This window comes from Nothobranchius furzeri, chromosome 12, assembly GCF_043380555.1.
Source record: "Nothobranchius furzeri strain GRZ-AD chromosome 12, NfurGRZ-RIMD1, whole genome shotgun sequence".
NCBI classification, from domain to species: Eukaryota; Metazoa; Chordata; class Actinopteri; order Cyprinodontiformes; family Nothobranchiidae; genus Nothobranchius; species Nothobranchius furzeri.
Genome location: NC_091752.1, coordinates 26113568 through 26126813, shown reverse-complemented (window position 1 = coordinate 26126813; position 13246 = coordinate 26113568). Strand labels below are relative to the sequence as shown.

General features: G+C 44.7%; 1 protein-coding gene across 1 annotated transcript in view; it reads right to left on the bottom strand.

The window, feature by feature from the left end:
- Window positions 1-10257, bottom strand: part of LOC107375853 (inactive phospholipase D5) — a 102221-nt gene extending 91964 nt beyond the window's left edge. The window contains exons 1-2 of the mRNA XM_054750225.2: window positions 10091-10257; window positions 9525-9778 (exon numbers count right to left, since the gene is read on the bottom strand). Of these exons, the coding sequence (XP_054606200.2) occupies window positions 9525-9530 (6 nt within the window). The 5' untranslated portion in view covers window positions 9531-9778; window positions 10091-10257. The remainder of the gene's footprint in view (window positions 1-9524; window positions 9779-10090) is intronic.
- Between the last annotated feature and the right edge of the window lie 2989 nt (window positions 10258-13246).

The window sequence follows — 13246 nt, the reverse complement described above, 5'->3', positions numbered from 1 at the left end:
AAACAGGCCAATTGGCAGGCTAATCAGATCTTTCATCCATTGAATCAAGTGTGTTGCACAGGACAAAACAACTTAAGAAACCTCCACATATCTCTGAATCAAAACCAAGACACCTTCTGCCTAACTGTCTGTACTGCGTGAAACACCTTGTGGTAGTTGATGCATTGCTGTTAAGCCTCTGAGTCATCAAAGGAGGTAGTCACAGGGCTGAGTTGGTCAGTGAGCATGAAGGGAAGTTGGAGCAGGTGTGTGCTAGCCTAGAATCTAGACCGTCATTTGTTGAAGCAAAATGATTTTGCTCTGCATGTCGATCAAGCAACACTCCCTTGCATCCTCTAAAGTCCCAGCCAGTATTGCAGCTGGCCAATCCCAGCACTCTATCAGCCAGGTGGGCGGGATGTTAGTGCAACTGATCAAAACAAAGATGATGACAGCTCTGTAGCGGTCCAATTACAGCGCTTCATTGGTTTAGCGGGATGTTACTGTGCATTTGAAATGGATTTGGTACCAACTTTGGACTATTTAGGCTTGGGATTTTCTTTGAGTCAAGGGCAGATAGAGTTACTTAAGTTTATTTAGAAAAAGGATGTATTTGCATTTTCTTTGACAAAGTATAGCAGACTGCCTTGTTGACACCCATAGCAGTGAATATGTTGTGTTGTTTGTTATCCAATAGTATATAGAGACCGTTTCAAAGACAACAGTAAATTCTGCCCCATGACTGAGAGCCATCAATGGACCATGACTAGACTATATTTTCATATAAATAGGATGGCATGCCAGGCTAGTTGTGTACAGCATTTCATTCAAAACAGCAACACTGCTGCTTCTCTGCTGGTTTAATTTTTCTAGCTTCATAAGCTCACATTATCATAGGAAGTAATGGGCTTGGGCTAGTCTTTGTGGCAGTATTGTAGAGCCACAACATATTATATAAATATGGTTTCCATGTTGCACAGATCAAAGCTGACCAAACCAATTCTAAATGGCTCCCTTTTCTCCTCTTTCTAAACACCAATTCCCAGCTCTTGCAGCTCAACACCCAATCTCACCTTGACTCGTGACCTTGGAGACTTAGAATTTGCGCAAGGCTCTACAAATAAATAAATGCTGCTCATAGAGTTGGAAATACTAAAGCCCTTTTTGAAGAGAGAGTGGATAAAAGCAAGTCCAGCTTCTTTCATTACAAACTAAGAGATACGTGACACGAATGACTAACAGTCCTCCCAAAAATCATTCACAGATCTGAATTGTGTTCCTGAGGTTCAACAAAAATGTCAGAATTTGGACATCTGGTGACAGCACAAACTGCTGATCTATACAGGTATCCACTGAATAACACATGCTCATTTTTCCCCCATCACTTTATCCACTTTCTCCCAGCAGAGATTATGTAATTATGTGGCATGCAAAGTGAGTTTTTCCACAATCAGCATTCAGGGGGCATGCCAAAGGCTGTCATTAGATGGAAGAATCAGATGAGACAGTATATAGAATCAGCTTTTTGAGTAATGAATGAAAAACAACAGGAGACCCAACATGTACTCACACTTCACATATATGTCACCGTAGCAAGAACTCATGGACCGTTTCTCATCTCAAAGGTGGGAACATAGCACATACAGCAGAAACTCCCATATTTTCCGCACCACAAGGCACTATTAAAAACCTTTGATCTTCCCCTGAACCGGCAGTGCACCTTTTAATACGGATGCGCCTTTTATACATGTATTTTAGGACGTAAGTGAAGCCAGCCACACCTGCGTCCGCAGGAAAACAAAGAGCCGGCCCGTAGCACCGCGAGCAGAAGCTTCTACATTTGTCTCAAAGCTGCAGCATTAGCACGAGGGGTGGACATTGCAGACTTCATAGGAGGCCCTTCCTGGTGTTTTCGCTTCATGCGGAGGCGAGCGCTTTCTATCCGCACCAGAACTACCATCTCGCAGCAGCTACCCGCCGACTACGCTGAGAAGCTAGAGTTGTTCCGCTCCTATTACACTAAGAAGATGGCAGACAAAAACATCTAGCCCCAGCACATCACCAACATGAATGAGGTCCCGCTTACCTTCGACATCCTGGTGAACCGGACCGTGGGGAAAATGGGGACCAGCACAATGTCTGTGCGGACGACCGGCCACAAGAAGTCCTGCTTCCCTGACGTGCTTGCCTGCCAGGCTGATGGCCAGAAGCTGCCGCCGATGGTTATCTTCAAGTGGAAAACTTTACCCAAAGAAAAGTTTCCCGTCGGCGTGATCATCAAGGCGAACCGGAATGGCTGGATGGATTAGGACATGATGGCGGCGTGGCTGCGGGAGGTGTACACCAAAAGACGGGACGGCTTCTTCCACACTTCTCCAGCCATGCTGATCTGCGACTCCATGCGGGCCCATCTCACCGACACAGCTAAAATCCAGGTGAAGAGGATGAACACGGAGCTCACTATCATACCGGGTGGATTAACCAAAGAACTCCAGCCGCAGTGCGCCCTATAATCAGGTGAGCCTTATGGTGTGGAAAATACGGTAATCAATCTTTCTGACTGATGACAGCATTTTAATAGTTTGAGGCAAATTTATTATATCTGAGTTAGACTCCAGCAAAGCAAAAATATAAGCTTCTCTAGGCAGTGGCAAACTTTCATGTTCATTTTGGGGTGGCACACAAAATTGGACCCTGTGGTAATTGGGAGAGTTTAGCCTGTGTCTGTGCAATACATTGCTCCTTTGTTCTTTTTCATAAAAGAAGAAATAGGCCCATGCATCCAAAAATATAACTCAATTTAGAAATAAACAAACATTTCAGAAAAAATACATCATTTCAAACAGGGGTGGGGGACATTGAGTCCAAGTGGGCCATGTTCTGTGACGAGGCGGCTGATTGCAGCTTTGGGCACAGAGTGGACAGTGCCTTTCGTGGTGGTAACCCCCAAACCTGCTGGTGGGCACCGGCAGCTAGGGATGCTGTCAAGCTGGAAGAAGAGTCCTATTGTGTACTTTTGGTTAGGGGACTCCAGAGGCAGCTGATAGGTATCGGCAGTCCAAGTGAAATGCGGCTCGGGTGGTCACGGAGGTAAAAACCCAGGCATGGGAGGAATTTGATGAGACCATGGAGCAAGACTTCCAAATGGCTTTTAGAAGATTCTGGCCCACCAATCGGCACCTCAGGAGGGGAAAAGAGTGTATTGCCAACACTGTTTATAGTGTTGGTAGGTGTGCTGCTGTCCTTGACTCAGGGCGTAGTGGATCAGTGAGCAGAGTACTTAGAAGACCTCTTCAATCCCACCGGCATGTCTTCCAGTAAAGAAACGGAGTTTAGGGACTTTGGGTTGGGCTCTTCAACTTAAGGAGGATCACACTCCTGAGCCTCCCTGGTTAGGTCTATTAAAGGGTTCAGGAGAAGAGGATCCGTTGGAATGTTGAACCTCGAATTCAGGAGGAGCTATATGGTTTTCATCCTGGCCGTGGAACACCGGACCAGCTCTATACCCATAGGAGGGTCCTGGAGGGTGCGTGAGAGTTCGCCCAACCATTGTATGTGTTTTGTGGATTTGGAGAAAGCGTTTGATGGGGTCCTGTGGGGGGTACCCCAGGATGATGGGGTACCAGGCCCTCTGATATGGCCTGCTAGGTCCATGTATAATCGGTGCCAGAGCTTGGTCCGCATTGTCGGCAGTGAGTCTGGCTCGTTTCCGGTGAGAGTTGGACTTCGCCAAGGCTGCCCTTTGTCACTGATTCTATTCATAACTTTAATGGACAGGATTTCTAGGCGCAGCCAAGGTGTTGAAAGGATTTGTTTTGGTGGCCTAAGGATCGGGTCTCTGCTTTTTGCAGATGATGTGGTCCTGTTGGCTTCATCAGACAGTAATCTCTGACTTTTGCTTCAGTGGTTCACAGCAATGTGTGAAGTAGATGGGATGAGAATCAGCTCCTCTAAATCCGAGACCATGGTCTTGAGTCGGAAAAGGGTAGAATGCCTTCTCCAGGTCAGGGATGAGGTCCTGCCCCAAGTGAAGTAGTTTGTGTGTCAGGGTCTTGTTCACGAGTTACGGAAAGCCGGAGCATGAGATTTATAGTCGGATTGGTGCTACGTCTGCAGTGATGCAAGTGTTGTACTGGTCTGTCGTTGTGAAGAGAGAGCTGAGCCAGATATTTCAGGTATTGTTTCATATTTTTTTGTTTTAGAATTTTCAAACTGTTTAATTTGCCTGTTGCTTTCTCAACAAAAATATCCACAAAAACTATATATGTCTTGTCAATTATTTATTAAAATGTTATTGAAATTGTAACGTCCAGCAATGGTCAGTTTTTAGGTACAGTTTGACCATTCAACATCTGGTCAAAAAGGAGACACAAGACTGCATGTGTCACACCCTGTCCTTTCAGTCCAGAGGCCGACGCCGACGCCTCCAATCCAGAGGCCTTCGCCGCCGCCTCCAGTCCAGAGGTGGTCGCCGCCGCCTCCAGTCCAGAAGTCAAGGATGTCTCCTCCGGTATCTCTGCCTCCGGTCACCGCCAGTCCTGCCCTCACCAGGCGCGGGCCCCCAAAAGCCCGTCGGCGTCTCCTCCTCTGCCACAGACGCTGGCCCCCAAGAGCCCGTCTGTGCCTCCTCCTCTGCCACAGACGCAGGCCCCCAAGAGCCCGTCATTGCCTCCTCCTCTGCCAAAGATGCAGGCCCCCCAAGAGCCCGTCGTCGCCTCCTCCTCTGCCACAGACGCTGGCCCCCAAGAGCCCGTCGTCGCCTCCTCCTCTGCCAAAGATGCAGGCCCCCCAAGAGCCCGTCGTCGCCTCCTCCTCTGCCACAGATGCAGGCGCCCAAGAGCCCGTCTGTGCCTCCTCCTCTGCCACAGACGCTGGCCCCCAAGAGCCCGTCTGTGCCTCCTCCTCTGCCACAGACGCTGGCCCCCAAGAGCCCGTCTGTGCCTCCTCCTCTGCCACAGACGCTGGCCCCCAAGAGCCCGTCTGTGCCTCCTCCTCTGCCAAAGATGCAGGCCCCCCAAGAGCCCGTCGTCGCCTCCTCCTCTGCCACAGACGCTGGCCCCCAAGAGCCCGTCGTCGCCTCCTCCTCTGCCAAAGATGCAGGCCCCCCAAGAGCCCGTCGTCGCCTCCTCCTCTGCCAAAGATGCAGGCCCCCCAAGAGCCCGTCGTCGCCTCCTCCTCTGCCACAGACGCAGGTCCCCAAGAGCCTGTCATTGCCTCCTCCTCTGCCACAGATGCAGGCCCCCCAGAACCCGTTGCCGCCTCCTCCTGAGCCCCAGACGCAGGCCCCCGCACTCTACTGGTCCCTGTCTCCTCTCCATCGGTCCCTCGGTCCCTCTCGGCCCTCCCTCCGGGTTCCCCCGCCTCCCGCCCTGCTCTGTGTTCCTATGGGTGTCTGGGATCCGCCCTTTTTTGGGGGGGGGGGGGGGGGGGGGTACTGTCACACCCTGTCCTGTCTCCCCATTCTGTTCAGTCATGTGTCTTTGTTAATTGCTCCCACCTGCCTCTCGTTTTCCAATCACCCAAGCTCCCAGCCCTCATGTATTTAAACCCCTTCAGTTCTGTGTCTCTTGTTGGCTCATTGTTTCATTGTCCTATGTGTCCCTGATTAAATCCTTGTTTTAAATGTTCCTGTCTGCCTGCCTGCCTCCTTCCTCACCCGCGTGTGGATCCTCACCTCCGTTTCACTCACCAGCACGCTTGTGAAAGCATGTGTCCCCTTTGAATTGGCCTGCCTTCATCCCACCATCTGGAGCTCAGAGCCTGCAGCTCTGAGCACAGATAACAAAATGTCAACAATAACATTCTCTCCTTAAGGTCCAATCTTTCAGCACTCTTCATGCCTCTGTATAAGGAACACTCGCAGCCCGGATTTCCTAAATCAGATGTGAACCTCTACAACTTGTAAGCTAGATAATCATTAAATAAACATTTGTTTATTGCTACTTATAATAATTATAATATAATGGGATGTTTCATTAATCTGTGCTCAGTGATTGAAGTTTGAAATGAATGTTATGTCATGATTACAGTGATTGAAATACATTTCAGCATGTTTATATGACAAGGTCATAACCATTTGCACTCACACAAGGACAAAGTAAGGTTAAGTTAAACCCGTGACACATAAATAAGCCTTTACCCCAGATCAGAGCTTCCGGATCTAAGAAGGCGTGTTTCTGAGTTGTCTTGTTAACATTCCTCAACTTGTCAATCTCTGGTTGACTACGCAAATCATAACATGAGAACCTTAAAACTGGATCACTCTGGTGAGTTTTTAGTTCTAGAGAAAGTTTCAGACCGGCCATCTGAAACAAAACCTTCTTTAACCCATCAAAGATTTTGACACGTCGTCAAAATCTTTTTGCACCTGCAAAGCTGATACCGCAACAGTTCCTGCAGAACAAGTTGATATTGTTTAGACTCCTTAGGAGTCCCAGACGCACAGTTCCATGCATCTGTTGTGACCTGGAGACAACTCTAAGACCAGTTTAGTGGGGCCGCAGTTTCTTCTATGGACCTCGGTGCCTGGAAGTCCGAGGACTTCGACATTCCGGATCTATCATGAGGGTCTTCGAGTGGGTAAGTAGACATGACAGATAGCGTCTGATGTGTTTTAATAACAATCAACCTCATAGCTTAATGCAAACCAAATTCTTTTACATCCAGAACTCGGCTCTCCAAGATACGGAAGTTCTGACTAACACTGCATTCACACATAGGTTCATACATCACATCTAGTTCCATCCATCACAGTAAATGCTTAGTTAACTTACCATGTTTTAATTGTTGGTAAAATAAATTCTTACTTTTGAAAACCTGACTCTTTTCTGAATCAATATGAAGTGTTTACAATCCCCTAATAAATAAAGAATCCTAGAATCTTCTGATTAAACACCATAAAGACCAAGCAGGGTTGATATTCTATATTTAGATCAGGGGTGTCAAACATGCGGCCCGCGGGCCGGATCCGGCCCGCAAGCGGGTTTAATCCGGCCAGCGAGATGGTTGTGTAAACTTTATTTTCATACTTTACAATGTAGAGTAAAAATAAACTTATCTTTGTGAGCGAGTTTCCTCTGTAACGAGTATAAATAAAACAAAGCTGCGCTCAAGGCTCACAAGAACTTGAATCACATCCTGAAGTTGGCTGCCACTCAGGATGTGACTTCTGATATTGATGTTCTGGTGAAAGCTAAAAGATGTTAAGTAAAATGAGTAAAACATACTTTAAGTGCTTCATGAAACTGATCTAGCCATGTGATCTGTAAGCTCTTTGAATCACTAAGGAATGTTTTTTTAATTTATTGATTTTTTTTTCCCCCCCAAAATTTCAAGTGCACTTCAGGTGTTGTACTTGTACTATTTTGGATACACTGCCCTCAGGCTCCAGCTTTGTTTTATATTGATTGTATTAAAACAAATGAAACAATCTGAAGTTGTTTTTAATTTACCGGTCTGGCCCACTTGGGACTAGATTTCCCTCAATGTGGCCCCTGAGCTAAAATGAGTTTGACACCCCTGATTTAGATAGAGTATCACAGCTTATTGGTCAAAATTAGAGGTAAAATATATATTGAGCTCTTAAAGCACTCAATTTACCAAACCCTAGAAAATCATGTATTTATTGGCACTGGGATGGCCAACAGTTTTCAAGAGATAATCATGACCCCCCACACCCCACCCCCACCCCAGCCACCCCATGGGGGCACCACTGTCTCTAGAAAATGACGCTCATTGTGCCAAATAGAGAAAAGAGAAAGCAATTTCCAGAGTCACCTCACACTATTTTAATGCTGAAGCTTGACACCTACAAGGTAAACATGCTCTCTTTTGTGGAAAAAACAACATTTTTCCCGAGCTGCTTCTCACAAACATGCTAGTAGTTTGGCTTTCTTTTCTCCTTTTGCAGCACTGGGTTTCTAACTTGCCTCCACCCAGCATTTCTACCCTGCCTCTACCCGTCTTGGTCCACTATCGTTCCTCATCCTCTTACTGCTCCCCACAGCCTGGTTGTACGACAGACTCCATTCATTTGGCTGCTGCCTGGAGCCCACTAGTCAGGCTGCACATGCACACTGAAAGATTGATGGAACCAGGAGACGAAGGAAGCAGTGATGGAGGAGCAGAAATAGAGACAGAGAGGTGGAAACAAAAAAGAGGCATAAGGCAAGCCTTTTTAAGGTGTTTGAGAAAACAGAGATTTATCAGTGAATAAAATCACGATCAAAGCCGTGATGCATGCTTCCAGTCAAACATTTTGCACGTGTTTTTAGATTTTTAAGTTCACTTAAACTCTCAGAATAAAAAATAATCAAGAGCAAGATGAGTTTGTTATGTAAAGAACATATTTTCTGTTTGACTTAAAAATATATCAGAAATACAAGAAAATGAAAAGAAAGTCTTTTGTCATAAGCTTAAGTGAAAAATAGAAAAAAACAAAAAAAAACATTTAATTCAGGTAGCATTAGCCAATTTACTGTTTACTGACACGGTAATTGGATTTCAATAATAAATGAAATGTTTTGGTTGATTTATTACCTCTTACAGACATGCATTAGAGTCCTGGTGTTCCACAAAACAAATTAGGTAATCGCACAAACAATTTGGAGCGGTGATTCAAATAAAAAAAAAGATCCCAGTTGGAATGATTGTTTTTCTTTATGCAACCTGCATTTAAAGAGCTGACGAGAGGAACATTTTTACAGTTTATTTGATTTATTTTATTTTATTGATCTAGTAGCTCTGCAGGTAAACATCACATTGTAATATGTCATTTTTACAAAATGTGCCCATTTGAATCAAATCTGCAATAATACCGGTGCTCCATACTACTAGTCTTTCAGATTTTACTATGAACTAAAAGTATGTCAGATTTTGTGGAGGTTTATGTGTTTATATGAGTTTAACATGTTCTGATACTTGTTAATATCTCGGGTACTTTGGATAATATCACAGATGGATATAACTGTGGTTTTGGTTTGGTTGGCTGCAACCGAATACCTTAGACTAACTCAAACATAGAAAGGCAAGTTTTTTTTCTGCATATTTCCACAACATCTGATTAACAGTGTTTTTTTGCATCCTTCTAATATGCATGTAAACACAGCAAAACAACGACAGTCACCAGCTGCATTTCTCCATCCTGTGATAAAACTTCCAGCTGATGAGAGATAGATACAAACACAAAGAAACAACAGAAAGGGAAGCAAAGGATAACTTTGAATCACTTTACCCAAAAAAATAAAATAAAACATTCCCTTCAGTGGCTGTGAAACATCTGCTGTAATAACAGAGCTGCCGTAAATATCACCCCCTGAGCGTTACAGTAACATGTTTCCACAAAATAAAACAAAATCCATCTTGCTGCACCCAAATGTTCTAACAGAGATTTGTAGACACCATGATGAATCAACACTCTATGTAGTTTTAACAAAGTATTGCCAAACACCATCAGCACAGCTGTCTCTGAGTGCTGCGCTGTTCACAACCTCCCTCACACATTTAGTCCATCCACTTCACAGCGAGAGAAATAAAATGAAGCTCACCTTCATGTCCAACTCTTCTGTTGTTTCTCTGATCCAGTACACATGTGCCTGTCTTGGTGTGTGTGTGTGTTAGAGAGAGCGCGAGAGTGAGAGGGAGGGAGAGATGACAGTAAGAGCGTTTCTACGTCTGAAAGCTTTGAGTCCTCGTCTGCCCCTCTTCACCCAGAGTCACAGGGGAGGGGAGTCCTGCCGGCTGCGCAGCCGAGGTGCTGGTTGTAAATGCACATGTGTGCATGTGAAACAAGTGAATGTAGCTGAGAGAGAGAGAGAGAGAGAGAGATGTTCCTTCTTAAACACCACTTCAACTATAAGAATTATCTATCTATCATCTATCTATCTATCTATCATCTATTATCTATCTATTATCTATCTATTATCTATCTATTATCTATCTATCTATCTATCTATCTATCTATCTATCTATCTATCTATCTATCTATCATCTATCTATCTATCTATCTATCTATCTATCTATCTATCTCTCTATCTATCATCTATCTATCATCTACTATCATCATCTTCTGTTCTCAGTGGGTCTCAATTTCCTCCTCTCCCACTCATCTCACCGTATCGAATGTTCATCCTCCTGACTCTCCCTCTCCATCCCTCTGTCCCTCTAAAGAGCAAGCTCACATTTCTCTGTTCTCCTGCATAGACCCATAAAGGGGAGGGAACAGAGAATAAATAGATGGTCAGGCTTCCTTTGTTTTTCACTGTCCAGCCATCCGTCTCTCCTGCCTGCATCTTCTCACCTTCTCTTACATCTCTCTCTCTCTCTCTCTCTCTCTCTCTCTCTCTCTCTCTCTCTCTCTCTCTCTCTCTCTCTCTCTCTCTCTCTCTCTCTCTCTCTCTCTCTCTCTCTCTCTCTCTCTCTCTCTCTCTCTCTCTCTCTCTCTGGAAGCATACGCGCTCCTTTCATTCTGGTTGTTCACATCAAACACTAAATTGTGAGGAGGTGCAGACACAGCAAAGAGTGTCTCACATTTACAAAGCTGCTCCAGACATGTTCAAGAAAAGATGCTGCATGTTTTCCCACAGAGAAAATAATCAATGGAAGATCAAACCCCTGAAGAAAATTCTATAATCCTTTTATGAGACAGCTATACTGACAAGTTTCTCAAATACACAGCATCAGACCATCAGCAGCAAACCTTTTCTGCTCTCTGCTTGTTGGTTGTGCACTGACACAGATTAGTCTACAGAGGGTGCTGGCATGCTTCACAAGTCACACCATTACAGTTCGGAAGGGACAAAAGAGTAGAGAGGACTTTGTTTTCAAGCTTGAGTTTTCAGTCTCCAGCAGCCTGTGTACCTTAAAGAGGGACTGCACACCCCAGTCAAGATTTGACAAATGCTATGAAAGTGGGCATTGCCAGGAGGCACAGAGTGGCATGGCCAAGTGGGGGAAATTTCCATCCCGGGAGGGAGGGGGAGTGGGAGGGAACTGTACCCATGGCGTAAAATTGTGCAGCCCCAGTCAATCACAAATTTAATATGTAGTAGCCTCAGTTCAACCCACGGGGGGCGGCACAAAGACCGTTTCAGACCAAGATTCTAGATTTATTCAAATTTACACAAACATGTCAAAAAATGCACAGAAACAGACAGAATGCATTTGTAAAGACCCAATCATTCAGTTTATAAGCAATAAATAAATAAATAAATAAAACAGTTATTTTGTAGTTTTACTCTTTCATTAATCATCAGCTCAAAGTGTGCACCTCAAAGTGCTCAGTCCCACCAGCAGGTGGCACTAACACAACAAAGAAATTGTCCAAAGCGCAGGGCTGAGCCATGGTTGTCGATGAGACGGGCATGCTGGCAGGCCTGAACGTAGGTGGCTGGGAGTTGTAACGATTTTCTTAGCAGTTTTATTGATAAGATGATTGCTATTGTACACACCACCCCTATATCTGTGATAACTGTGCCACCTAGGGCCACGCTATCAGCTTTTCTACCTGTGGCTATATCAGAGTTGGAAAATTTTGTTAATAGTCTGAAGCCAACTGGTTCTCCTTTTGATTGTTTTCCTGTTCTAACACCATTTCTATTGGCAATCGAGTCCAGCTTCCTCTGTGGTACCCGCAACCTTTAAGAGGTTTGTGGTGAACCCTTTGCTGAAGAGGATTATGTATGCTCAGCTGGTATCTTTTTTAGACACCCATGAGTTATGGGAGATGTTTCAGTCTGGGTTCAGGGCAGGACACAGTACAGTGACTGCACTTCTAATGGGAGTTGTCTAACATCTTTAACAATGCCTTTCAAGCTGCTGACAGAGGGGACGCTGTTGTTCTGCTAATGTTGGACCTGTCGGCAGAATTTTTTATTTTCATTTGTCATGCATTTGACTCAGTTGACCATGATGTCCTACTGGAAAGACTTCAACAGTGGGAGGGGCTTCTTGAGACGGCTTTGCAATAGCTCCGTTCATACCTCAGAGAAAGGACATTCTGTCTTTGTGTAGGGAAATCTTACTCCCCTTGGTAGAATCCAAATGGGGAGTCCCACAGGGCTCTGTTTTGGTTCCCCTCCTTTTTGCCATCTACATGCTTCCGCTGGGGTTCCTTCTTAGCCAGCATGGCTGCTGACAATCGTCAGATCTTCCTTCCACTTCAACGGGGGCACGTGGATCAATCTCTACTCTTTTGAACTGTTTAGGGGATGTAAGGGCTTGAATGGCTTCTAATGTTTTGCTTTTAAATGACACTAAAACTGAGGTCATAGCCTTTACGCCAGGTATGTCAGATTATACAACCTCTGGCCTTGATCTTCGCCCTCTTGCTGCTAATATGAAGGGCGTTGTCAACAATTTAGGGATCAGAATGGATTCAATCCTGAAGTTTGTGGCACAAATTAATCACGTTGTGCAGTCCTGATTTTTTAATCTGTGTTGTCTGTCAAGAATTAAGCCCCTTTTGTCTAAAGTACATCTAGAGTCTGTTACTCATGCTTTAGTTCTTTCCAGATTAGATTACTGCAATGGGAAGTGCATCGGCCTGACTCAGGGCCCAGTTGCACAGCTGCAGTTGGTTCAGAACTCAGCAGCTAGGTTCTTGACAGGCCCTAGAGCACATCACCCTCATTCTGGCACCTTTACATTGGTTCTCAGTGCATTTCAGGGAAAAAAATCCAAGTTGCTGACATTGGTGTACAAAGCTCCACCACCACCAAACCTTACAGGTCTCCTGCAGAGGCATGCTCCAACAGGCATGTTCTTTGTTCGGCTGATGGAGAGCTGTTGGTGGTTCCACGTTCAAAATGTAAGTCACAAGGGGCATCGTGTGTTCTCTAGTGATGGGTCCAAGACTTTGGAATGAGCTGCCTTTGGCTGTGTGCCACTCTCCTTTACAGTTTGTTTTTATGTCCCATCTGAAGACTCATTTTTTATGTCTCGGCTTTCTACCACTAAATGAGAAAGCGCAACATCATTGTCCTACTGTTTTGTGGTTTTTACTGTTTTTTAATGTTTGCATTTAATTTCCTTTTTTAGTAAATTTTTTAAATGTATATATTCGTTGTATTAATTTATGCAGGTAAATGCAATATTGTGTTTCTGACTTTGTGTTTAGCACCTTGGGTGTCCGATGAGGACGTGAAAGAGGCTTTATAAGTAAAGTAATTTAAAGTTACGTTAGGCAAAGTAAAGTAAAGTATAGTAAAGTAAAGTAAAGTAATATGAAGTAAAATAAAGTCAAGTAATATAAAGTTGCTTTAGGCAAAGT